Source organism: Antennarius striatus, chromosome 21 (genome assembly GCF_040054535.1).
Source record: "Antennarius striatus isolate MH-2024 chromosome 21, ASM4005453v1, whole genome shotgun sequence".
NCBI classification, from domain to species: domain Eukaryota; kingdom Metazoa; phylum Chordata; class Actinopteri; order Lophiiformes; family Antennariidae; genus Antennarius; species Antennarius striatus.
Genome location: NC_090796.1, coordinates 15,835,895 through 15,860,982, shown reverse-complemented (window position 1 = coordinate 15,860,982; position 25,088 = coordinate 15,835,895). Strand labels below are relative to the sequence as shown.

General features: G+C 44.3%; 2 protein-coding genes across 5 annotated transcripts in view; one reads left to right on the top strand and one right to left on the bottom strand.

Annotated features, from left to right (window-relative positions):
* Positions 1-18,064, bottom strand: part of lhpp (phospholysine phosphohistidine inorganic pyrophosphate phosphatase) — a 39,005-nt gene extending 20,941 nt beyond the window's left edge. For all 3 annotated transcript variants that reach the window (XM_068305405.1, XM_068305404.1, XM_068305403.1), the window contains exons 1-6: positions 17,920-18,064; positions 17,540-17,727; positions 16,858-17,011; positions 16,673-16,736; positions 16,485-16,577; positions 16,231-16,322 (exon numbers count right to left, since the gene is read on the bottom strand). In XM_068305405.1, coding sequence (XP_068161506.1) covers positions 16,231-16,322; positions 16,485-16,577; positions 16,673-16,736; positions 16,858-17,011; positions 17,540-17,727; positions 17,920-18,050 — 722 coding nt within the window. In that variant the 5' untranslated portion in view covers positions 18,051-18,064. The remainder of the gene's footprint in view (positions 1-16,230; positions 16,323-16,484; positions 16,578-16,672; positions 16,737-16,857; positions 17,012-17,539; positions 17,728-17,919) is intronic.
* A 3,039-nt stretch (positions 18,065-21,103) lies between these two features.
* oat (ornithine aminotransferase) lies at positions 21,104-24,961 on the top strand. Of its 2 annotated transcripts, none has more exons than XM_068305400.1 (10): positions 21,104-21,241; positions 22,113-22,341; positions 22,426-22,650; positions 22,731-22,826; positions 23,015-23,142; positions 23,331-23,453; positions 23,531-23,659; positions 23,760-23,873; positions 23,954-24,098; positions 24,188-24,961. In XM_068305400.1, exons 2-10 carry the CDS (start codon positions 22,128-22,130, stop codon positions 24,346-24,348), a joined length of 1,335 nt encoding a protein of 444 aa, XP_068161501.1. In that variant the 5' UTR covers positions 21,104-21,241; positions 22,113-22,127; the 3' UTR covers positions 24,349-24,961. The 2 variants fall into 2 exon arrangements, with proteins under 2 accessions (XP_068161501.1, XP_068161502.1); XM_068305401.1 differs by having other exon boundaries at positions 21,187-21,302.
* The last annotated feature ends 127 nt before the right edge of the window (positions 24,962-25,088 follow it).

Sequence of the window (25,088 nt, the reverse complement as noted above, 5' to 3'; positions counted from 1 at the left end):
TATCTTGTTAATGTTGTTTGTTCATATGAGGAGTTTGATTATTTAGCAATAGACTGGTGATGCCTCAGAGCTGTGTGGAGGTAGATTGATTGCTCGGTGATCGGTTGGTAATGCCTCAGGGCTCCAGTAAGGGGAGACGCGCTCTGCTGCTTCATTCAATACAATAAGTGAACGACAGAGCTGCGTGTGACTTTCCTCAGTTCTCTCACTATTGTTTCCCTGTCTAAGGTAATTAGTGTTCACAAAGCAGCTTCATATGACACGTTAGCAATGTTTTACCCTGTGTTATTGTGATTTTAGTTGGTAGAAATGACATATTTCCTTTTGTTTTATTGTTAAAAAGAGTTTCATATGCTAAGCTTCAAGCTAGAGGCGGCATCCTGGCGCGGCCATATTGGACAGTTAGCCTTTCCAGGTTTGCTAGCTAACACGTCTACATTAAGGAAAAAAGTGCTAATTTTGCAATTCATGTATCATTACAAGAAATTTGGTAAACTAAAAACATATTCCATAATATGCTGGCCATAGAATAATTTAGTTTAAAACGAAAGTGTATTTGTAATTATATTTGTGCTACTGATACTGGGTTTGTGAATGTATTATTGTTTTTGTTAAATATAAGTACATTTTGTATGATGTGAAAAATGATTCAATACAATAAGTGAACGACAGAGCTGCGTGTGACTTTCCTCAGTTCTCTCACTATTGTTTCCCTGTCTAAGGGCACAACATTTGGAGGCACCGCTGGGATGTTTGGCTTGAGGATCATCCCTGAGCTGTAGTGGAAACCTCTCGTCGATCATCCCTCAAAATTACCCAGGTATCAGAGAAAGTAATCAGCAAGGTGGTCAAGGCAGGCGGTTTTCAGACAAACTGGTAACCTTCATCCTGAGGTGAGCAAAAGTGACTACTAGGGAGCAACAAAGGATCAGTAAAGTCAACTAAACCCCTGTTTTACTGCTGATGTCCAATTCTCTGGTAAAATGGAGTCTGAATTTGAGAATCTGCAACTGGAAATTAAAGGCGCACTGTACAAACTGACTGTAGAACAACTGATTAAAGTATGCAACGCACTTCAAATATCTGGAGCAGGAGATGAACAAGTGACGGGTAAAACTCGTAGCAAATTGATTACACATGTAATAAAGTACCTTGAACGGGAAGAACTGGCCGACTTAGAGGACGAGGGCATGTCAGACCTCCTTAATACTCTAGACATTATAGGCAGAGTCCAAATGACAACAGGCCAGAATGAAGGGCAAACCCTGACTCAGACTAATGAACAACAAAAATTACAGAAAGAGGTAGAGGCACTAAGGTTGTCATTGCAAGAAAAAGAGAATGCCTTGTATGGACTTGTGAGCACAAGCACAAACCCCACTGCAGCGTCTACTACCTCAGTAAACATTATACCTTCAGCCCCTTCTAATGGCAACATGTGGCGCAAAGACTATAAAATATCAGGCCAGATTGGCGAGCCAGGGCAAAAAGACAAGTTAACCTTTTCTAGTCTTGCCAGACAAATTGAAAGTGGACTTAACAAAGGCTACCCAGAGTTGGAGATCATTGACGCAGTTATCCGCGCCATCACACCAGGTCTGCAGCTAAGGAGTTACCTTGAGGGAAAAGGTGAACTGACACTGCCTGCCCTCCGTAGAATCCTTAGGTGTCATTACCAGGAAAGAGGTGCCACAGAACTATATAAACAACTCACATCTGAAGCGCAGGGCAGCAAAGAAACTCCTCAAAATTTCCTGATTAGGGCAATGGACTTGAGACAGAAGATTCTCTTTGCCTCACAGGAAGCTGATTCAAGCTTAAAATATGACCCAGCACTAGTCCAGAGTCTATTCATGCACACTATTCTAACTGGCTTACAGAATGATAATATTAAAAGTGACCTGCAGCCTTTCCTCTTGGAAACAACCACTTCAGATGAGTTACTGTTGGAAAAGCTGAACATCGCCTGCGCCAATGAAAAGGAGAGGCAGGACAAAAAGAAACATGCCACGCCATCACGAGTAAACAGTGTGAATATGGTCCAGTCAAGTGAAGTTCCTGAGGGAAAGAATAGCACCACCCGACAAAGCACGCCCTCTCTGGCCCCTGATCTGCTGTCTGAGATCAGAGAAATGTGCTCTGATATGGTGCTGTTGAAAGATTTGAAAGCCGAGGTTTCCCAAATCAAAGAAACCATCCAAAGGTCCGCACCTGCATCCCCACAGTATCCCCCACCAAGCAGGGAACCTGAACCTGATTCTGCCCCTTACCCCGTTTTTCCATCCTCCCAGCACTCACCTTATAAGACTGAACCAAATGCCATGCCGCTTTATCACCAGCAGTTACCAGTAGCAGTACCAGAATACCAACGGGCTCCTGATCCTGGACGGATGAGAGGGACAGCCCAATTCCAACAAAGGTTCGCCCCACAACGGTATTATCCAGCGCCACGCCCCCACCCAAGGTGTTTCACTTGTACTCAAGCAGGTGAGGAGTACTGCCAACACTGCTTTAGGTGCGGAAGCAGTGAACATTTCAGGGCAGGTTGTAGAGCACCAAGACCAGCAGAACCTGCTAGGAGGAGCAATTTAAACTAAAAGGGGTTGTTCCCGTGGGGCATGGAGCAACCAATAGTGTGAGTAAGTCCCAAATTTGTGCAAATTGTGAAAGAGGGAGAACCAGAGAGACACTTAAATGTTTAGTTTGCAAAATCACACCGTACTGCTCAAGAGAATGCCAGGAAGCACACTGGCCGACTCACAAAAGACGATGTAAGCCATATATATGTTCTGGTATTAAGAAGCAGGCAACAAAATTGAGTGATAAACCCAAGCGCCAAGAAAATAAAACCCCAGAGAAATCACTAACAGTAAGGGAGTTGGTAGGAAAAAAATGCATCATCAAGTGTTACCTACACAAACAGAAGGTACAGGCACTTTGGGACACAGGCTCACAAGTTTGTACTATAGATGAAGTATGGAAAGCAAACCACTTACCTGATGTACCACTAAGAGATGTCGCAGAGCTTGTTGACCCACTTAACCCCTTACAAATCGAGGCTGCCAATGGGACAGACATGCCATATATTGGTTGGCTTGAAGCATCCTTCAAGCTTGCTACTAGTGATGATGAGTTGATAATACCCATACTAGTGCTAAAAGGAGGACAGCAACAGTGTCCTATTATAGGATTTAATGTCATTGAATGCCTCGTATTAGATAATTTACAGGACAAGAAACAATGTGGAGATAAAGAAAAACTTGTGAAAGCAGTAAAAATGGCTTTTCCTCATCTAAGGAAAAATAAAGCAAAAACTTTCATTAAAGCAGTGAGTGGAGGGCAGACATGTGAGCATAATGTAAGGACAACCAGTGAAAGAATCAGTGTGCCCAAACGTAGCTCCATGCAGATTGAATGCCGAGTGCGAGCCCCACCCCTCAGAGAGAATAAGATCCTGATTTTTGAGCCTCATGAGAATCCACAGTGGCCTGAGGGACTAGAGTTTTGTGATGCCCTCGTGTCAGTGAAGGCAGGCACGACCCCAAAAATCATTATCAGTGTCCAGAATCCTACAAGTCATGACATCACGTTGGCTGGAAGGACAATAATTGGAACTGTGCAGCCTGTCAGGTCAGTGTATCCTGCCAACATATTTGAAACAGATCATACACCAGCTACATCTATCCACCATGTCCAAGCACAGAACTCCAGTGCAAATACCCCTGCTCATGAACAGTGGGACCCTCCTGTTGACCTGGCTCACATGGATGAACAGCAAAGACAAATTGTCAGCCAGATGTTAAGAGAGGAGTCAAGGTCATTCTCCAAGTCCGATGATGACATAGGCTGTGTGGAAAATCTGCAAATGAACATTTCGCTAAAAGACCATGAACCAGTTTCAAGAACATACCTCTCTGTCCCAAAACCCTTGTACAAGGAAATGAAGGACTATTTACAGGACTTGATAGCACAAGGGTGGGTCGAAAAGTCTGCTTCTTCCTACTCTTCCCCTGTCGTCTGTGTGAGAAAAAAAGATGGTACCCTGCGCTTATGTATCGACTACAGAGAGCTTAACAGGAAAACACATCCAGACCGCCACCCCATTCCCAGAGTGCAGGATATTATGGACAACCTGGGGGGAAACACACTCTTTACGCTGCTGGATCAGGGTAAGGCATACCACCAAGGGTTCATGGCCAGGGACAGTAGACATTTAACAGCTTTTGTGACCCCCTGGGGCCTATATGAGTGGGTCCGAATCCCGTTTGGCCTCATGAATGCACCAGCCGCATTCCAACGCTGCATGGAGGAGTGCCTGGATGGCTTAAGGGACGAAATATGTGTGCCTTACCTCGATGACGTCCTTGTGTTCAGTAGAACATTTGAGGATCATGTCAATGATGTCCGGAGGGTACTGCAACGACTGAGGGAGAATGGAATAAAACTGAAACCTCGAAAATGTGACCTGTTTAAAGCAGAAATACGATATCTTGGTAGGATCGTGTCAGCTGCTGGAAGCAAGATGGACCCAGCTGATACTGCTGCAGTCACAGCCCTGAAAAGCAAACAGCCAGGTACTGTCGGTGAGTTAAGAGCCATCTTAGGACTGTTAAGTTATTACCGGCAGTATATCAAAGATTTCTCCTGTATTGCCAGCCCCTTGTATGACCTTCTTAAAGCACCTGTACAGACTGAGACAACACAAAACACAAACAGGAAGTGGCAAATGAAACAAAACACTCGAGGAATTCCATCCCGTACACCAATAGAGTGGAAGAATGTGCACCAGTCAACCTTGGAACAGTTGATAGACTGCCTCACTCAGCCTCCTGTTCTAGGCTTCCCAGAGTTTTCACAACCTTTCGTTCTCCACACTGATGCATCCAACCAGGGACTGGGTGCTGTTCTTTACCAAAAACAGAATGGAAAACTGCGTGTAATTGCGTATGGCTCTCGTACTTTAACTACAGCAGAGAAAAACTATCACCTACATTCGGGCAAGTTAGAGTTCTTGGCCCTGAAATGGGCAATTACGGAGAAATTCCGCGATTACCTTTTCTACGCACCATCCTTCACTGTGTACAGTGACAATAATCCACTTACCTATGTCTTGTCTACTGCCAAACTGAATGCTACAGGGTGCCGATGGGTAGCAGAACTTGCGGACTTCCATTTCACAATCAAGTACCGCCCTGGCAAGGAAAATATTGATGCAGACACTTTGTCCAGAATGCCTTTAGATATGGAGGCATATATGAAAGAGTGTTCAGAGGAAGCCTCATATGATGTTATTGGAGCAGCTACACAAGCAGTGGAAAATCAGGATGAATCCGGTGTGTCTTGGTCCATGGGTGTCTTAGTCAAAAGTGCAACAGTAAATGAAAGTGCACCCCTCACTCCACTAACAACAGGACAAATCAGAAGTGATCAAAGAAATGATCCCACTATTGGACCAGTGGTTCAGTACAAACTGTCAGGAGCAAAACCATCACGCCCAGAACTAAAACAACTCAGTCCACAGGTCACATGTCTTCTCAGGGAGTGGGACAAGCTTGAGATCAATGGGAATGGAGTAATGTACAGGAAAATAGTGAACAAAAGTCAGTTGGTGCTCCCAGAAAAACATAAAAGTACTGTGTTGAAGGAACTCCATGATAATATGGGCCATCAAGGAGTGGACAGGACTACATCATTGATTCGGGACCGGTTTTACTGGCCCTATATGCAACGAGAGATAGAGGAGTATGTCACAAAGAGATGTATCTGCCTGAAACACAAACAACCAAGCCATGTGACAAGAGCACCATTAATGAACATTGTGACCACCCTACCGTTTGAACTTGTTTCTATTGATTTTTTGCATCTCGACAAGTGCAAGGGTGGTTATGAATATATTCTTGTTGTCATTGATCACTTTACACGTTTTGCCCAGGCGTATGCCACAACTTCCAAATCGGGTAAAACAGCAGCAGACAAAATCTTTAATGACTTTGCACTGAGATTCGGCTTCCCAACAAGAATTCATCATGATCAGGGTGGTGAATTTGAAAACCAACTGTTCAGGCAACTGAAAGAGTACTGTGGAGTTACTGGTTCCAGAACCACCCCCTACCATCCCCAAGGGAACGGGCAGGTTGAGCGGTTTAACCGGACTCTGCTCCAGATGTTAAGGACACTCACAGAGAGACAGAAAACTAATTGGAAAGATTCACTCAACAAACTGATTTATGCATATAACTGTACTCGGTCTGAAGTTACAGGTTTTTCCCCCTTCCACTTGTTGTTTGGGCGCCCCCCACGGTTGCCAGTTGACATGTTGTTTAACTTGACCACAGAACACGGAGATGGTAATTACCACAACTACACGGAAAAATGGAAACGGGGTATGGAAGAAGCATATGAGATCACACGAGAAAATGCTCACAAGGCTGCCATGAGGAGTAAAAGACATTATGACAACAAAGTGAAAAGCTCAGTGTTACAGCCTGGTGATCGTGTCTTAGTCAGGAACCTGACACCTCGTGGTGGCCCAGGCAAACTGAGAAACCACTGGGAGGACACGGTCCACACAGTTGTGCGCCAAGTGAGTAAAGATATCCCTGTGTATGAACTCAGACCTGAGAAAGGAAAGGGAAGACCCAGGATTTTACATCGTAATCTTCTCCTCCCATGTGATCACTTGCCACTGGAAATCGCTGAAAAACCAAAGAAAAGGAATGCGGGAAAAATGCAGGATGTGGTAAGGTCCGAGGAGGATGACGATGATGATGAGTATTATCCAGTGCCAGTACCACCTCAGCAGCAATCTGGACTGCGTCCACCAGAGACAGTGAATCCTGTCTGCACCACCACATCTCAAGAACTTGAATGCACCCAGCTTAGGAAAAACGTGCCGCCTGAGCAAGAGGAAGTACAAGAGCTGACAAATCAGGAGAACTTACCAGAGCTGGAGAACAACTACATTGATGATCGGCCCGTGGAAGCTGCTGCCCCCTCACCTGTGCCGAATGTTCCCGGTGTTGAGGAGCTCCAACGACCCAGACGACAACACAGACGGCCCAAGATTTTCACATACGATAGGCTCGGCTCACCAGCCTGTTACAACCTGAAAACACCGCAACAGTACAACTGTAGGGTGCCATGGACATACACTGCACAGCCATACTACATCCAGCACTAGTAAAATGCACAGGGACATGGACTGTTGAACACAGTGTCCGTCTCCACATGGACTGTTGAACACAGTGTCCGTCTCTACATGGACTGTTGAACAAAAGATGGACCTGTGTTAAGGAAGAATATTGCTGAGTTAAGCGTACTGCCTGAACTGTTGATAGAAGAGTAATGGACTGTGGTATAACTGTTTCAGAAACATATGCAAGTGAATGGATGCTTAAGGTCAAGGGAGACTGCCACAAGAAAAAAAAAAACCAAACAAACAAATGGACTGAGAATGTACTCATGTTTGACAGTATGTGGAAAAAAAAAAAGTTCTAGTCTGTACTATTGCCACTTTTAGAGGTTAAATGTAGCAGCAGATGTATGGTAACACCTAATATGGTGAATTGTGTGCACACTGATGAACGAATAACCTTATTTGCACTAAAGGTCAAAGGTTAGGATGTTGGGGACAACATCTTTTCTGAGGGGGAGTATGTGACAGGTTATTTAGGGTTTTTTTGTGAATCACTCACCTCAAAGTTAGTTTAAAATACAAGGGCAATTCCATCGTATCTTGTTAATGTTGTTTGTTCATATGAGGAGTTTGATTATTTAGCAATAGACTGGTGATGCCTCAGAGCTGTGTGGAGGTAGATTGATTGCTCGGTGATCGGTTGGTAATGCCTCAGGGCTCCAGTAAGGGGAGACGCGCTCTGCTGCTTCATTCAATACAATAAGTGAACGACAGAGCTGCGTGTGACTTTCCTCAGTTCTCTCACTATTGTTTCCCTGTCTAAGGTAATTAGTGTTCACAAAGCAGCTTCATATGACACGTTAGCAATGTTTTACCCTGTGTTATTGTGATTTTAGTTGGTAGAAATGACATATTTCCTTTTGTTTTATTGTTAAAAAGAGTTTCATATGCTAAGCTTCAAGCTAGAGGCGGCATCCTGGCGCGGCCATATTGGACAGTTAGCCTTTCCAGGTTTGCTAGCTAACACGTCTACATTAAGGAAAAAAGTGCTAATTTTGCAATTCATGTATCATTACAAGAAATTTGGTAAACTAAAAACATATTCCATAATATGCTGGCCATAGAATAATTTAGTTTAAAACGAAAGTGTATTTGTAATTATATTTGTGCTACTGATACTGGGTTTGTGAATGTATTATTGTTTTTGTTAAATATAAGTACATTTTGTATGATGTGAAAAATGATTCAATACAATAAGTGAACGACAGAGCTGCGTGTGACTTTCCTCAGTTCTCTCACTATTGTTTCCCTGTCTAAGGGCACAACATGTGCAGGAGCGCTGCTTAGTCTCTGCTGAGTCACCTGCTCCCCCGTTCACAACACATCTGCAACCGCACAAACACGTACACACAAAACCATTAGAAGAGAAATGGCTCCCCTGAAACCAGGCAAGGGCCCAAGTCCCCCCCGACTGCCCTCCCACCCCCACCCCCCAAGCCAAACAGCCTGTCTATTGGTAATTGCAAGAGGGATTGGATAGCCATTGAAACGTCTAAGGGCCTGTGTTGGTGTGTTTAAGAGGCAGTGCTATGTTTCAGCCTGCCATCTGTGGGCTTTAGCTCTCTGATTCTCTCCCACTCTCACTCCTTTTCTTTCGGTTTCTCTCTCGGGGGGTGGAAAAGTACCGTTGAGGGGCTCGGTGGCCGAGGCCTGGCCCGGCTCCTTTGTCTTGCTGTGGGAGTCTGGTCACACTGTGAAAAAAGCCCCAGTTAATTATTAATATCTGACTGACTTACACCGCACGGCGGGCTTTAGAGGAGCCTGCAGGCAAAGGAAGCCGTCGCCGTGGGACGGTGAGGGGAGGGACGGCGGGCCGGGCTGGGGGCACCCAGCGGAGCGCCATGAAGTCACGTCTATTTAAAGTCTATCTGTGGGCCGCCGTTAGGTTCGGATCTGGCATCTGTCTAATTGGGACAGGTTCTTTGCAGATTTAATTCCTCTAATCCAGTGACCACCAACAGATCAGATTAACGTCAATCAATATTTTCACATTCTTTAAGGTGTGTCGGACAAATACAACAAAATAAATAATAAGACCAGCATGAAAACTGTTTTTCTCTAAATATAATAATAAAAGGTGAATCCAGTTTGTATCAACTTTATTGGCAGCATTTAAAACAAAACATTGTTCAGAATTAGATCAGAAAGAAAACAGAAATAATAGAAGTTCTGGATTTTTTCCTGTGTGACTCGGTACCGAATGACCCATGATCCGGTACTGGTCCACAACCCAGGTGTTGGGGACCACTTGCTCTAATCTTACATCAGGCTTCTTGTTCTTATCTCACTTTATCCTAAAGACCCGGAGCCATCTTTTTCGGTTGGCTCCGATGCAAACGACAGCAGTCCTGATAAACACGGGTTCATCAGAGGTTCGGCGGATTTCATTGATAACCCAATTTGGACATTGTGAAAGGAAAAACATCTCAGACTCCTCCAATATCAATTTATTTGCTCGCTTCTTGACTGTTTAGCCATTTTTTAGCAAAATATGACTTCTCTAATGATATTAAAGATATAAATAAACAGAAAAAAGTGCTTAAATTCTTTCTGAGGAGCCTAGGGACTCGTCTGGCTGAAGTCTAGGTCATCAATGGAATCCACTAAGACTCACAAATTGATTGCAGCTGCCTTCATCAGTAAGCAAGACTAAGCAGGAAAGACAGATTCTATAAACCATTTGTTTCTGTCAAATGTTCTGTTGCAAACATAGAAATATATATTTAAACGTTAAGAACGGGCAGACAAAAGGAAATAATATAGAGCCGCGTTGGGTTGGGAGCCAACAGCAGAACGCAGGCCGGATGAGGAAATCATTCCCAGAATTGATTGTGTTTACATTCCCCAGAAAGCTGCCGATTGAAATCCATGAAATGAGATGAAAACACAGCTCAGCCTCTGTGTTCATTAGAGGGCTTGAATGGAACGGTGGTAAAACCTACCCTTAAACACCACATTGATAATCCAGCCAATTTAAGAGGGATGTAATCTAACTTTAACTCTCATATTCTTTGAGAGAAGTTAACTGTAATTGCAGCAAAACTCGAGGATTTGCAAAGGATGTTGAAAAGAACAAACCCACCCACCTCTTCTGGACAGGAGAGGATAAGGTGGGAGCACGCAGCCAGGAAAGAGATCCAACCAACAAAAGCCAGCTTTCATGGAAATCCAGCAGTGGAAATAGAAACCTTATGCAACATGTATTTTCCTATTAGCCATGCAAATATCCTGCCAAACGCCCTGCTGCTGACTGACAAAGGAGATGCGGGGAAGCTCCAGGCTGGTCAGAGATTAGAGGACAAAAGTGAAATGAGGGACGGTCGAACTCCGGCGTCGTTGCTAGCTGCCTCTCAAGAAGCTCTGGGTCTGAAGTGACTCAACCAAACACTGACTCAACAGGTCATGTTGCTCTTGATTTCACTTCCTCTGATGATCCTAGGGGGGGACCTGGACACAAAAGAAGGCCCCCGCAGACTCTGTGCCGGTTCAAAAAAAAATCCGTGCTGTGCGATGTGCACGATTCACCGGGTTGGAAAGAAGTGCCTCAAAGACGGGCTCAGGAGTCGACGAGCTTTTAATCTCACAGGCCCCGGTCTCAGCGAGGAGATAATTTCACTTCCTCTGCAAACAGACTGAACTAATGTGCCAACAGTGGTTAACACGGCGGAGAACAGGACTGCAAAGTTCTGCAAGACGCCATAAAACGCTGCTCGCAAATGTCAAAAGCGTAGAGAAGAGTAATTCATGTAGGATTTGCTCAGACATGATCCTACATTATATAAAACCATTAAACAGGTATTACGACGGGTGAAAGGAGCTCGGGGTCGTTAACCTGGTGGGTGAAAACAACACCCAGCGAATAACAATAGCCGCTGAAGCTACGAATGACTACAGGGTTGAAACCAAGCCTATTATTATGACGGCAACTGGGGCAACAAGACAGCAGAGGTGCCCTGAAAGACGGGTTGGGCTGCTGACGGACGACTGAGTCGTCACAGAGGTAGGAAAGGAAATGAAGACGCGAGAAGTTCACAGTCAAAGACCTGCAGACATCACTACCGACGCACGAGGTTAAAGCTTTTTTAAAGCACTGTTTTAGCAGGTAAATGTGTTTAAATGCTGTCATTCTGGGGAAAAACGTTTTCTCAGGGCGTCTCCCCTTCACCATCACGTCCTCAGGTGATAAGTTTAAGGTGGAGGCAACAGACGCCTGCAGGAAGCTGGATCCCACTTCCTATATTAGGCAGCGATGACTTGCAGAAGTCAATAAAATGAAAAAAGAAATACTTCAGACTTTCTGCAGAATGCATTCAAAAGGGCTGGACTGCACATGCATGGAAGGAAAGCTGTGAAACTCATCTTCCTCAGGTTTGGACTTACTCTTCATCACATCACGGCTCATACTGAAGCTACATCCTAAAAAACAACATTAAAGTCCAGGAAAATTATTCATTTACTGTTTCCAAAAGATAAATTAGAGCTTGAGACCACTGAGATATGACGACGACACTGTGCTGTAAATTAACCATTTATTCCACTCACAGTGAACACTGTGTTCTATTACGCAGAGCAAAGACCTTTCCGCTGTGGGAACCATACGCTGCTCTAACATTTGTTTGCACAGGCTGATGGGCCATTTGCTTTGCTAATGAGGAGTCCTTCCTTGTATTTGCCGCACTGATAATGACATTATTTGCGTTACTTAAGTACAAGAAACCAGTGAAAATCAACTGGAAATCCCCACGGCTTATAGATTATGTGCCGTCAGCGCCCGGCGTTGGCTGTTTTTCTGGCTCTGGATTGGAGTCAAGTTTCGCCATTACATGTTAAGATAGAACTAAAACTAGATAAATGATTACATGCATGAGCTGCACCAGGTAACCCCACCTGATGCCTGCAAAGGAGACCCCGTAGGACTTCCTGGGCATCATTAATCACATTCTTTATGAATGTAACATCACGTCTGTCTCGGCGCCGCTGGCTCTGATGGTGCCGATTGCGTGAGCAGCAGTTGTGTTGATAACGTAGATAAAGCACGTATATTTGCATACCAACCATCTGCTGAGAAACGCATGTTCCAACTGACGCTGTTGCGTGTAGCTTCTGGCATGTAAAGTTCAGAGCTGTCAGGAAACCGAACCAGTGTGCACACCAAAACCAGGAGCTACATGTCATTAGTGTGATTGTCTCTGGTACATGCAGCATTTAAAGCTATCATTCAGACTCACCCTAGGCTGTGTGTTGTCTGAGTGTGTGTATGCTAACAGATTAATGCTAACATCTGAAGGCAACATTCCCATTAGAGAGATAAGTAGATTTCAGTCCATTAGTTGAACAACCACGGTGGGAAAAGTGTTCCGAGTGAACCTCGCTGAGCGGTATCAGATATATTGACAGTTGATTGACAGTTTTATTATCATCCAATCAGTGACATGAGGTTTCAGCTACAGATGTCTCTAGGTTAACTATTTAAAACATAGCCTGCATTTATTTGTTCTGCAAAAAACATGCAAATTGTTAGCATGTGGCGTGCAGTGGCAGAGATATCCACTCTCCAAAACAGAGAAGGAAAATTGATGCGCAGTGATAACATGTATCCTGACACGCTGCTCTCACTTCCTGTTAGCATCCCTTAGCGGTGGCTGCCGACAGAAAGGCCATGAACCAGGGTGCGGTTCCAACAAACTTGTTGCTGGTTTCTATGGCCGTGGACCGTGTCGCTCTCCGGAGACGTTTAAAACTGGCTCTGCGTGATGAGAAAACTGTTTCCCAACAGTCGCATTAGCAGTCAGGCGTTAGCCAGAGGGAGCGGTTTACACTGTAAACCATTTGGAAGATTCTTTGCTGCTGGTTGGTGAAAATGCATGCTGTGCACTCTCTGCCAGGTTCCAACTGGAAACCAGTAAGGACTTCCTCCAACCCAACTGGCAGGCGCTCAAAATACCTGCGTTGGTGGATCAGAAACATCACTGCGCTGTTTTCTCTTGGCACAAATTCAAGTGTCAACACAGCCAGAGTGTGTTTGAATAAAAAGCCTGAAACACAACTTCTTTGATTGCTGCGGATTCACAAAGAGACGGCCGGCGTGCCAAGCCCACGAGGTTCTGAAAACAATTGTGCCGGGTTGCCGTAGCAATTAAACTGGTTTAAATGAGCGCATGAAGCAACAGCGTGATGGGAACCTGTTTGCCCAAGGTCTGGGATACAAGACTGTCGATAAGAGAACGGAAGCAAGAGGGCACTCCTTTTGGGATATTTTTTTTACTCTCGACTGAGAATTTTTTTTAGCTGCAATAATTGTCTTTAAAGTAAGGATAAGTGAAATGATAAATGTGAAATGAAGAGAGTAGAAGGCATCAAAGAAAGGTGAATATTGGATTCAGGACACACAGCGAATGCTAATGTTACTTAGCGGCTGCTGGGTACCTCAAAATGTCAGGGTGCTAACGTGTTCAGCATGTAAGCTTGTGTTCCACTGATTTAACGTATCAATAAAGCTTTGATATCAAAATTGGCTCCCGTGAGAGAAAAGCAAACCAACTTTCACCCATTATTTAAGAAGGGGGGACGTGTACCGCCAGCCAATGTGGAGTTACCGCTCTGTAACATACACTCAATTATTCCCTTGGATTTAATCTGCAGCAGCTATCAAAATAACACATTCATGCCGTCCAGCATTTGGAAATGTACAGACGCCAGAAGAAAGTGAATGCGGTGCATGAATAGGACAACATGCACCCATTTATAAATGAAAAAAAAACATGTTTATTTATCTTCTCAGAGAATGAAGACAATCTTTTTCCCTGGAAGTAGCAGCAAGCAGCGAATGGAGTGTGTAAATATTTACCTGTGATCACCTGGATTATGTTATTCTGCAGACCCAAAACAAGTTTGATCCAAATGTGATCATTATGTGACATCGACCCTCCCAAAACAGGAAGTCGGGGTAAACTCAGCTGAAAGGAGGGAAGAGATAACGAACGATTCAGGTCTCATTCTGTCTTTTGCTAAATAACTGCATGTCAGAGGTTCTTCAAATAATCTGATGTGATTAGATTTGTATCTCCGTCCCTTCCTGTCCAGGCCTGAGGCTTTCAAAGCCGTATCTGCCCCAGGCCTGAGGCCTGTGCAGCGTCTGGGTGACTTGGAAGCAGCTGTGTTTTCACAGATCTGGTTTATAGCCGCTCCTCGTCGGCCCCGGGTTCAACCGCGGCTGTTTAGCTTTGAAAAATGTACGATCTCATGTCCCGTCGTCTCTCACAGTCCCACAGAAACATCACAACCGTCACTGGTTCTCCTCTTGTTCTCAGGGAATGTATACAGAACACACTCCGATGAAGGATCCGGAATTATCTCAAACATTTAACTATAAATAAAGTAAATGCTTTAGCGACAGCCACGGGCATAAATTTTCAGTTAGCTCCCACATTTTAAATTTGGGGTTGCTCAGATGTCTAAATCTAGCAGCACAAGCACCTTGTGTTCCACCCCAGACTCACCACGATGCACAAGTTGCTCAAAGCATGTCATGAAGCTGTAAATTAAAAAAAACAACAACTTCCTTTGACATTGTTGCACAAAGCAGGGAGTCTTTATGTTTGGCACAAAGTCAGAATCATGTGTTATAATGTGACTAAAAGCTGCATAAAATTATTTGACCACTGATTTAATCACGTCTTAAATTAGCTGTAAAGACGAGTTTTTCTCCATTAATTTATTTATTTGTAAATCAATCAGTGAATTATCATCATCCACCGGAGCCAAAACACAACATGATCCCGAATCCAGCGTCTCATTTAGTTTAATCAGCTGGTTCTTTACTCTAATTAATCACTCAAAACCCTGTTTGGGATGATTACTACCAATAATCTGCCAATAATGGCCTGAACAGGTCACCGAACGCCACACCGCTCACGCCAAACACTGAAGAAGAAGACACGTAACACGAAATACTGCATCACTTAGTGTGCTGATGTAACACAGGAGGTCACACACACATGTGTGCACACACCAGCAGCAACACATGCTAAGCACATGAAAGTGGAGCAGCCAGCATGTCGTACACACCGGAATAAAGCCGCAAGGACTGGGTGACTGCTCTTAGCACGGGATTACGGCCAACCGATGCTCAGCAGATTACTCAGCATCCTGTGGTCACATGACACCAGACACACATGCATGTTACACGCATCATGTCACCTAAAACTACAAAATATTATGAGCAACGCACCAATGAGAACATTAAAATGACGCTGAAGTATTTAGTTGTCAGATCTTTATTTATATTATTGTATTCATATTTTAAATGAGCTAAAGGATCTTATTAAAATGAGAAATATAATTTCTCTCTCTCATACACACACCGCACTAAACTCAGAAGACGGAAGGATGGACGGTTTCTTGTGCCGGTATGTGAGCGCCCCCTCCTGGTGAACGCCTGTATGAATCTCTAGATAACGACTAGACATGTTCAGACATGTTAATATTTCATTGTTAATACGTTCAAAGAGCTGGACTGTTGCAGATTTATGATATGCAAACACTTTATAAAAGGGAGAAATAATTTCACTCTTAGATACACAGAAACACAGATTAAAGGGAGATATCGCTTATTTCATGCATCAATCTGAAGGAAATGACTGACAGGAAATGAGAAAACACCTGAGAGCGTAATCACTGGGGACCAGCTTCAAGATTTAAAAAGCAAAAACAACACAGTTTATAAAGGGAAAATAAATTGTATAAATAACATTTAACTCCATAAAACAAAGGTAAAACAAAAATGACAAGGCACACAACACACTACAATGTCGGTGTGTGCACATGAGTAGGTCAGAAGATGAAGATGGCAGATATTAGATCCGACTTCTAAGTGTTTCCTGTCTGCTAAAACACTAAGAAGAGCTGATTAAATAAGAACCATGATCCTGCTGATTAAAGATTTCTCATCTAAAGTGTTCCTCTGTTATCAGCTGGTCATTGATTGCACTAAGGAGAGAACATTACACCTAGACAAGATGTCTGTACTCACTCACCTGTACTTCCCAGTCCTGACTTGTACGCCTTTCATTCCACAGCGTTGAGCGCCTCCAACGTCATTCACCAGATCGTCCCCAATCATCAGTGCCTGCAAACGATTTAGCGACAGATTATTTCTCAGTTGTTTGATCGTACACACGCACGAGTTACTCCAAACTGTTTCTAGCACAGTAATAAATATATTTAATAAATATAGTGGGATAGTATAATAAATATTTAGAGTGGAGGACATCACAAAGTCTGAAGGTACCTCATGTGGCTGAAGCCCCATGTTGTTCAGAACACTCTGGAAGAATAATGGGGATGGTTTACCAATCACTTCAGCCTTTACATCACAGGCGTACTGGAACAAAGCAATCATTAATCACAATTAATTGATGCAAAAGTACTGATGTCAATTCTGAAAAAATATATCAAAACAAAATGGATCTGCTGTACCTCCAGAGCTTTCATGAAAACCCCAACATCAAGTTTCAAACCATCTGTCTCCTTGTAGTACCTCCTATGAGACAGCAGAACATCATCATCATCATCATCATCAGAGAGCAAGACGTTTTTTATTCCACACTGCAGCGCCATCTAACTGAGAATTTAACGCCGACTGACTTTTACTGTGCTCTTACCCCTGGCCCAGAGAGATCAGCACTGGTTTCTCCAGCTCTATAAGGACCCTAAATGCATCGTTCAAATTCTGGTAGGTAAACTTTTCGGCCGCATCTCCAATCACCACGCAGTTTGGGTTGGTCGTATCGACATTCTCAAACTCAGGGAGAAGTCCTGCAAAAGAATGAAAACAGGTTATTTAGGTGTTATTTAAATATTAAAAAAAGAAAAGTCTGCAGATGCACAATTTTTACTGAAAGTATAAAATACAGTACATACATTTAGGTGCACCACTATGTATATATAATAATAAAAAATATATTAGCCTTCTAAAACATACCAGTCTGAGGCCTGCAGAATGGTTTGGTAACTGTCCAGTTTGATTGGTTCAATTCTAGCTATTAATCCCAGCTAACATGATCTCATTGGCTCAATTGTCATTTTTGGGTGAGGTTCATACTAATGTACCTAAAAAAGTTCTACTGATTGCTTAACTACTGAAATCATGTTAAGGCAACTACAATATACATTTTAAGCTTAACGAGAAAATGTGACCTATTTTTGTTAAAATCTATTCTAATCGTTTACATGACAATATTTTAGCCAGTTTAAATATAACCTAACAATATCAATTAAAAATAATAAATAATAATAAATTAATAAGGAAAATGACTGGCGATATTGGGCGTTCCTCGGCATTACCATCATACACCAGCAGGTGGGGCCGTAAACCTCTGTCTTGAAGGACTGCTACGGAAGCCGGGGCGGGAGAGAAGACCTCAGACACCGATATGTCGAAGCCCAGCCTCTGGAGCTTGGCTACAAACGCTGGTCTGGCAGCCTGGGTCTCATTGGTGCAGAAGCGCACCTGCAGGTCGGACGCCTTGAGCCTTTAAAACGGGTTATAGATAGAGGACGCCTTGATGAACACAACACCGTGCAAATCAAACACCTGTTAATCATCCATGACAGTCTAGTTTCGCTAACTAGCGGCGCTACGTTCACATTGCCCTGTAAGGATTTAAGCTACGAACGGCTATAAACACTTAGTAAACGTCTTAAGTGCCTAATTATTCACTCACTTTTTCACAGCTTCAACCGAACCCGGAATAGCGACCCCGCCGCACTCCCCGCTGTCATACAAGACGCCGCACAGGTCCAAAATGACGCCTTTCAAACTTTTCGAACAGGCGGGCCAGCCAGTGTCCGCCATGATGGATCGCTATCCTAACAGCGTCTGCGCGAGATAGTTTAGTCAACCTACTACTGTGAAGGTACGTCCCGCCCCCGACTGCCCTTGATTGGCTAATACTTGTATTATCTGGGTTGATTTCGCTATGTGCAGTGACGATTGGTTAAGATCTGGCCGAGCCTCTCCCAATAAGCCAATCAGGGGCAGATATCAGCAGTAATAGCTTCACCATAGTACAGTAGATTTTCTTTTTCTATGATTCTTGTAGCGCTCGTTGTTGTTTTTATATTCACACTGCTGCCATCTACTGGATTGTATTATAACGTATTAAATTCCATTAGTAAATCCAAAACGTTTGTTCTCTTCAACTTGTTACAAAACTACTTTTCATTGAATTTCCTTCGACATTAGTAAAGTTCTATCTTAACATATGCTGCCACAATACAAAGCATTTCTGACGGATACTTTTTAAAATAGTTTTAGTTTTTTAATATATTTATTAGCTCATTGCACATACCTGTTTGTATTGTACATTTCTGTTTAATGTGTATTTTGCTGCTTAATGTGCTTTCAATTGCCCCTTGGGGACAAATTAAGTTTTTTGAATTGAATTGAATTATACTGTATTTATACAAAGCCGATTGTCCTCATTTCCTAATCAGTCGGAGGTTTTCAACCTGAGATGTCGCCAGAACAACATCATCCCCAACAGTTTATGGCTGGGATCTTCAGTGAGGGGACACCGTGCAAACATTATCTTGGAGAAGGCTCAAAACCAACTCCTAAATGAGAGAGTGAGGCAGGTCCACTTCACCATCGAAGCACTGAAGACGAAGGCTGACCAGCTCTCCATGAAACTCAAGTCAGTCTTGCCACCCAGGATCCTACAAGAGGTCCACAAGTTTGTTGAGCCAGGCCCAAATGGCTCAACAGTCGAAGAGCAAGGAAAGGCAAAGACGTAAGTTTCAAAGCCTCCAATCTCGGAAAAATACAAGGCCAGAAGAACCCAGCTGGAGGAAGAAACCACTGAGTACATCTACAGAAAATGTACAAGACAGAGGGGTGAGGAATCGCAATGGTATAGGGATCCCGTATGTGTCTGGAGTGTCTGAAAAGCTGAGGAGGATCTTTAGCAAACACAAGGTCCCTGTGTATCTTAAGCCGGGCAGCACCCTCCGACAAAGACTGGTCCACCCAAAAGACCCCACACCACACAGTCTGAAGAGCAATCTGGTGTATGCAGTTAAATGCAGCGAGGAATGCTCAGATGGCTACATAGGGGAAACCAAACAACCACTACACAGACGCATGGCTCAACACAGAAGAGTCAACAAATCAGGACAGGACTCGGCAGTCTGCCCCCACCTCAAAGAAGAGGGACACTCATTTCAGGACACAGATGTTCAGATCTTGGACAGGGAAGATAAATGGTTTGAGAGAGAAGTGAAAGAGGCCGTCCACGTCAAAGTGGAGAAGCCATCTCTGAACAGGGGGGGTGGTCTGCGACATCACTTTTCTGCCATTTACAACCATGTCCTTTCCCAAAAAGATTATCTCAGCAGATTGACCCAGGTGATGGGTCTCATGCTAATGACCCTCATTAGCATACAAAGGTGAAACTCACATCTCGACCCCCTTTTTACACCCCCACCAACAATCGTTGAGGAGCCAGACGGGTGTCAACGACGGTCGTTGGAATGTGAATAGCACTGACCACACCCCACAGGGTTAATAATCTGTGACATTATCAGCCACTCTCTGAACTGAAGAAGTCTCTTGGATGAGAGACGAAACGTCTTCACGAACTTTCTTAACGTCCAGTGGATTGACTTAAACAGCTTTTGGATAACCATGACCTGGATGACCGAGGACCTACACAGACATCTTTCAGGAAATACCTCACTGTGCTTAAATAACTAACCTTATGTAGATCAGGTAATTCAAGTAAAGAAAAGACACCCACGACAAACAACTCATGATACATGATAAAACAATCAAAACAAAAGACATCCAGCTATGGACAGCTGTAAATTTTCAGTGGCAGCATGAATGCTACCTATACGTCTGAGTTTACAAATGTTCCAACATCATCTGTAAAATTATATGTTGAGTTCAGCAGGTTTGAGTTTGTCAGAAGTCACAATGTTTGTTTTTTTAAAGTGTATCACATGAGATAAACAAAGAACTTTCTGCTCAGCTGTGTCTATTCACACAGAAACACAAACAGAACAAGACTATTTAACATGGGTCACGAAGGTCATGGGATTTATGATGTCAGATTCCAACAGGTAGAGGGATTTTCACCAACTGGTGAACCTCTCATCTGTGTTTAATCGAAAGAAATATTAAACTTAAAGGGAAAAAGCCTCACTGGCCAGGTGTGTGTACAAAGATAGCTGAAGCTGCTTTGTATACATTAGATAGATTATTCTCAGTTTGGGATCATGCATGACCTCAGGGTGGGATTTGTCAAAAAAAAAACAACGAATTGCACCCAGGGTGAACTTATAAATAAATAAAAACCAGTTCCTGGAACATGTAATGGGGTAGAAGTAGACCAGAGCCACTCTTGAGACTTGATAGGTTCATATGGATCTGCCTCCAGTACACACCCACCTGTGCCCCAGTTTGGAACTGAATCAAAGACCAAAAGCTGGACTTCCTGTCAGATGCTAATCTGGGTGAACTGCATCTTCTAACCACCCTCCCGGTGTTACACAAACTGATGTTTGCTCTAACGTAAACTGTGGCATTAACCATTTACATGTGAAACCGTCCAGTTAAGAGAGAAACATCCGGACAGCAACATCCGGTAATGGCATAAGAAATATTTTTATTTATAAGCAGGCGGGGGGGGGGCAAAATAATTTAAGTCTTTCCCTTCTGGTTTGGGTCATTTTGTTTGTTTGTTTACGTTCAATCTGAATTAATTTAAATTCTCTGGTCGACAGGCGAAGGAGAAACAGCAGCCGACGCGGACAAAAATACATTCGAATACCAGAGCCGTGTATGGAACACGAGGACACGTGACAGGCCCCGCGATCAATGGCAATGTTGCATCATGGGAGGCGTGTCCTGTGACGTAGGCCCGCCCTTTACGTCAGGCTCCTCCGGCTCCCCTTAAAAGGTATATATATATCCGGTGTCTTTCACAACGCATCCCTTCACGGTCGGTCGCTTCGGACGTGTACTTCTCTCCGGCGACATAACAGGTATCGTTCGATTTCCACTTTCTACGTTTGCGTTACGTAAAGGGGAAATGTGACGTAAAATGTAAGTAAATAAATTGAAGCCAGTGTGCTAATGCTAACCAAGCTAAGCCTGACATCGGTTAATTGGTGGCGCATGTATGAGAAACAGCTTCGCCAGCGTCTCCAGCCATACCGTGACGTCACAAGACGTTTCCGAATCGTTGAGGAGACGGTTTGGATCGTTAATTCGCTTTTTATTTATTTTTTATCAATTTGTCTCTTTATCACCCGAGAGGAGTTCTGGGGTGTGCGTGGTGACGTCACAACGCAGCCCCTGTCCCAGTCTAACCTTGTGAGATCTCCTCGTTGAGACCCGGTGTGGAATCGGGTTTACATGTGCCACGTTCACACTGGGGTTCACACGGGACTGATGGAGCACATGTGGAACCAGTTTCCTGGTTCTGATTGCTTACAAAAAAAAATAAAAAATCCACCTCATCCTTCTGTAACTTGTTTTGCAAGTATTGAGTCCAGATTTGCGTGTCCTTGTTGGAGTTAGGGTGTACCTGCACCGATGCCTTTTGTTTGTCAGTCATAAAGTAAACGCCAAATTATCGCCAGAAGCTAACATGAAGCCCTAATAAACACCTGAGTAAATGTCAGTATAAATGAATGATGTGATGTTCAGAGCCTGTATTGTGTTGAACGTGAAAGGGAAGTGTCGTTCAGCAGTCCTGTAAAGCCCGTGGAATTCCATCAGGCATGATGAGGTCAGCCTTTTTTAACCATGAATGTTTAGTTCTGCTGCTGTCGCATCTGATTAATCGGTAGGAATTAATTCGTCTCTGAAACCCATTTTGATTAGTCACCTTGTCTTTCCTCCTCCAAACAGAACCCACGAGCAATAATGAAAGGGATGATTCTGTATTTCGCCCGCGGCCTGAGTCGCGCAGCTCCCGTCTTCAGTCGCAGCGTGCATTCTAGCTCGCGATCGGCCTCCGTGATCACCTCCAAGCTGAGCACGGAACGCCCGCTCACCTCAGAGGAAATCTACGCTCGGGAGGAGAAGTACGGCGCGCACAATTACCACCCGCTGCCTGTGGCCTTGGAGCGAGGGAAGGGTGAGGGAGCTCCCTGAAGCGGTAACGTTCAGTTCTTCCTCGGTACATGATGCGTGACACGCCCCCGGCGTCCTGTCTCCGTAGGGATCTACGTGTGGGACGTGGATGGCACCAGGTATTACGACTTCCTGAGTGCTTACAGCTCTGTGAACCAGGGTCACTGTCACCCGGAGATCATCGCGGCGCTCAACGCCCAGGCCTCCAAACTCACCCTGACCTCTAGGGCGTTCTACAACAACGTGCTGGGAGCCTACGAGGAATACATCACCAGGCTGTTCGGTTATGATAAAGTCCTGCCAATTAATACAGGTACGGTAACTGCCTGAAACATCGCATCATCATCGTCTTCCTCATCAGACTGGTAATTCGAGCGTTTTGTTGCGTTGCAGGTGTCGAAGGCGGAGAAACGGCCTGCAAGCTGGCACGCAAGTGGGCCTACAACGTGAAGGGCGTCCCCAAAAACAAGGCCAAGATCATATTTGCTGGTAAGTTTAAATGTAATTTCACAGTAATATCAAAACCTCTTGTTTGGATCTTTCAACAGTTTAGTTAGCATTAGCGTAGCAAATGAAACCAGCAAAAATGTACACCACACCTTGGCTTTGAGCCTAACTCCCTACCCTGAGGCTAATTAGCTGCACCCTTAAGGACTTTCATTTCTTCCGTCGGTCAGAGGGAAACTTCTGGGGACGCACGATGGCCGCCATCTCCAGCTCCACGGACCCCAGCAGCTACGAAGGGTTCGGCCCCTACATGCCCGGCTTCGAGCTCATCCCGTTCAACGATGTGCCTGCGTTAGAGGTACGTGTTCCCAGCCGGCGTCGATCTGCCGGTGGGCGTTTCTTTCATCGGGGGGAAAAAGTTTGTTTCTAGCATTTTTTGTACTCATCGGTGGTTTCAGTGAAAACACCTGTTGTTGGCCAAAAAAAAGATAAAACATGTTGTAGGAAGCGATTGAGTTCATGTAATTTAAATGTGTTTTTTCTCAGAAAGCCCTTCAGGATCCAAACGTTGCAGCTTTCATGGTGGAGCCCATCCAGGGGGAAGCTGGGGTGGTGGTTCCTGATCAGGGCTACCTCACCAAAGTCCGAGAACTTTGCACCAAATACAAGGTAGGTGAAGAGCAAAGTGTCGTATTGTGTGTAGTTTTTCTTAAATCAATAAATCTATAAACACCTGTTTCATCCAGGTGCTGTGGATCGCCGATGAGGTACAGACGGGTTTGTCGAGGACCGGACGGCGACTGGCCGTGGACCACGAGGAAGTCCGCCCAGATTTGGTGATTCTGGGCAAAGCTCTTTCTGGAGGCGTTTACCCAGTGAGTTCCTCCCAGATTGTTGGTTTAGGATCGGATTCATTAAGAACTAGTTCAGTCCTGTCGGGCAGGATCAGTGAGTCTGGGTTTCTGCGTTCCTCAGGTATCGGCGGTGCTGTGCGACGACGAGATAATGCTCACCATCAAGCCCGGGGAACACGGGTCCACGTTTGGAGGCAACCCCGTGGCCTGCCAGGTTGCCATGGCTTCACTTCGGGTCAGTTTTTTATCCCCGACTGATGAATCAGAGGCGTCTCGTCCGTCAGCGCTCGCACAAATGAAACTTGTCGTTTGCAGGTGCTGGAGGAGGAGAAGCTGGCGGAGAATGCTCAACGGATGGGAGAGCTGCTGAGGACCGAGCTGAGAAAACTACCCAAAGATATCGTGACGACCATCAGGGGGAAAGGCCTCCTGAACGCCGTCGTCATCAAAGAGACCAAAGGTACGGTACCGACCAGTTCTGATCAAAGGTCTCGTAAGAAAACATTTTACCTTCCAGTCTTCTCACCTGTTTTACATCCATTCCCTCAGACTACAATGCTTGGAAGGTGTGCCTGCGTCTCCGTGACAACGGCCTGCTCGCCAAGCCCACCCACGGCGACATCATCCGCCTTTCCCCTCCCCTCATCATCAAAGAGGACGAGCTGCTGGAATGCATCGACATCATCCAAAGAACCATCTTGTCCTTCTGATCGGGCGGCGTTCACTTCCTCAGCCGAAGACGGACTGCAGACCGAAAGACAAACGATTTCTAAAACCACTTATCTGATAAGTGTTTTATATTTTAAAAATCTGTTGACATTTACTGCTTTTCCTTAGAGGTGGAGATGCCTTCACTGACACCTGCACAAGTAAGGTAAAGCTCTGTTACGCCAACTTGTGGTTGGGCCTGAATTTAAATTACTGATTAGTAGGAGCGTTTTGCTGACTTGAATGAAAGGAAATTTTAAGTATATCATTGTAGGATTTGCGAAGCGTTTTACTGAAGCAAACACAGAAGAAGGCGGAGCTACACGACAGGAAGGTGATTGTGATGTTCATGCTGATCGCCGTCTTCAGTTGTAATTACGTTTTGATTGCGTTACAAGTCTTAGGATGCAGAAGACGGGATTAGATGGAGGCAGTTGATTGGCTGTGGCGACCCCTGAAAGGAAAAGCTGAAAGCTGAAAAGGTGAAAGGAAATGTTTTGTTACAGAGTTTAAACCGATGTCATGTGATGTAAATTAATTGGTGTGTCTGGACAAACTGTTTAAAAAGTGTTTCTTTTTCTGTTTGATTCTTTAAATTAAAATTGTTGACTCATCTGTCATCTTGCCGTTTGTGTCAAAGAATGAATTTGAAGCTTGAGTTGGCGAATCTGTTTTAATCTGGTGTAAACAGAACCGGTCTGGGTTTTACTGCTGGATCAAGTCTAGACGTTACCTCCTTTGG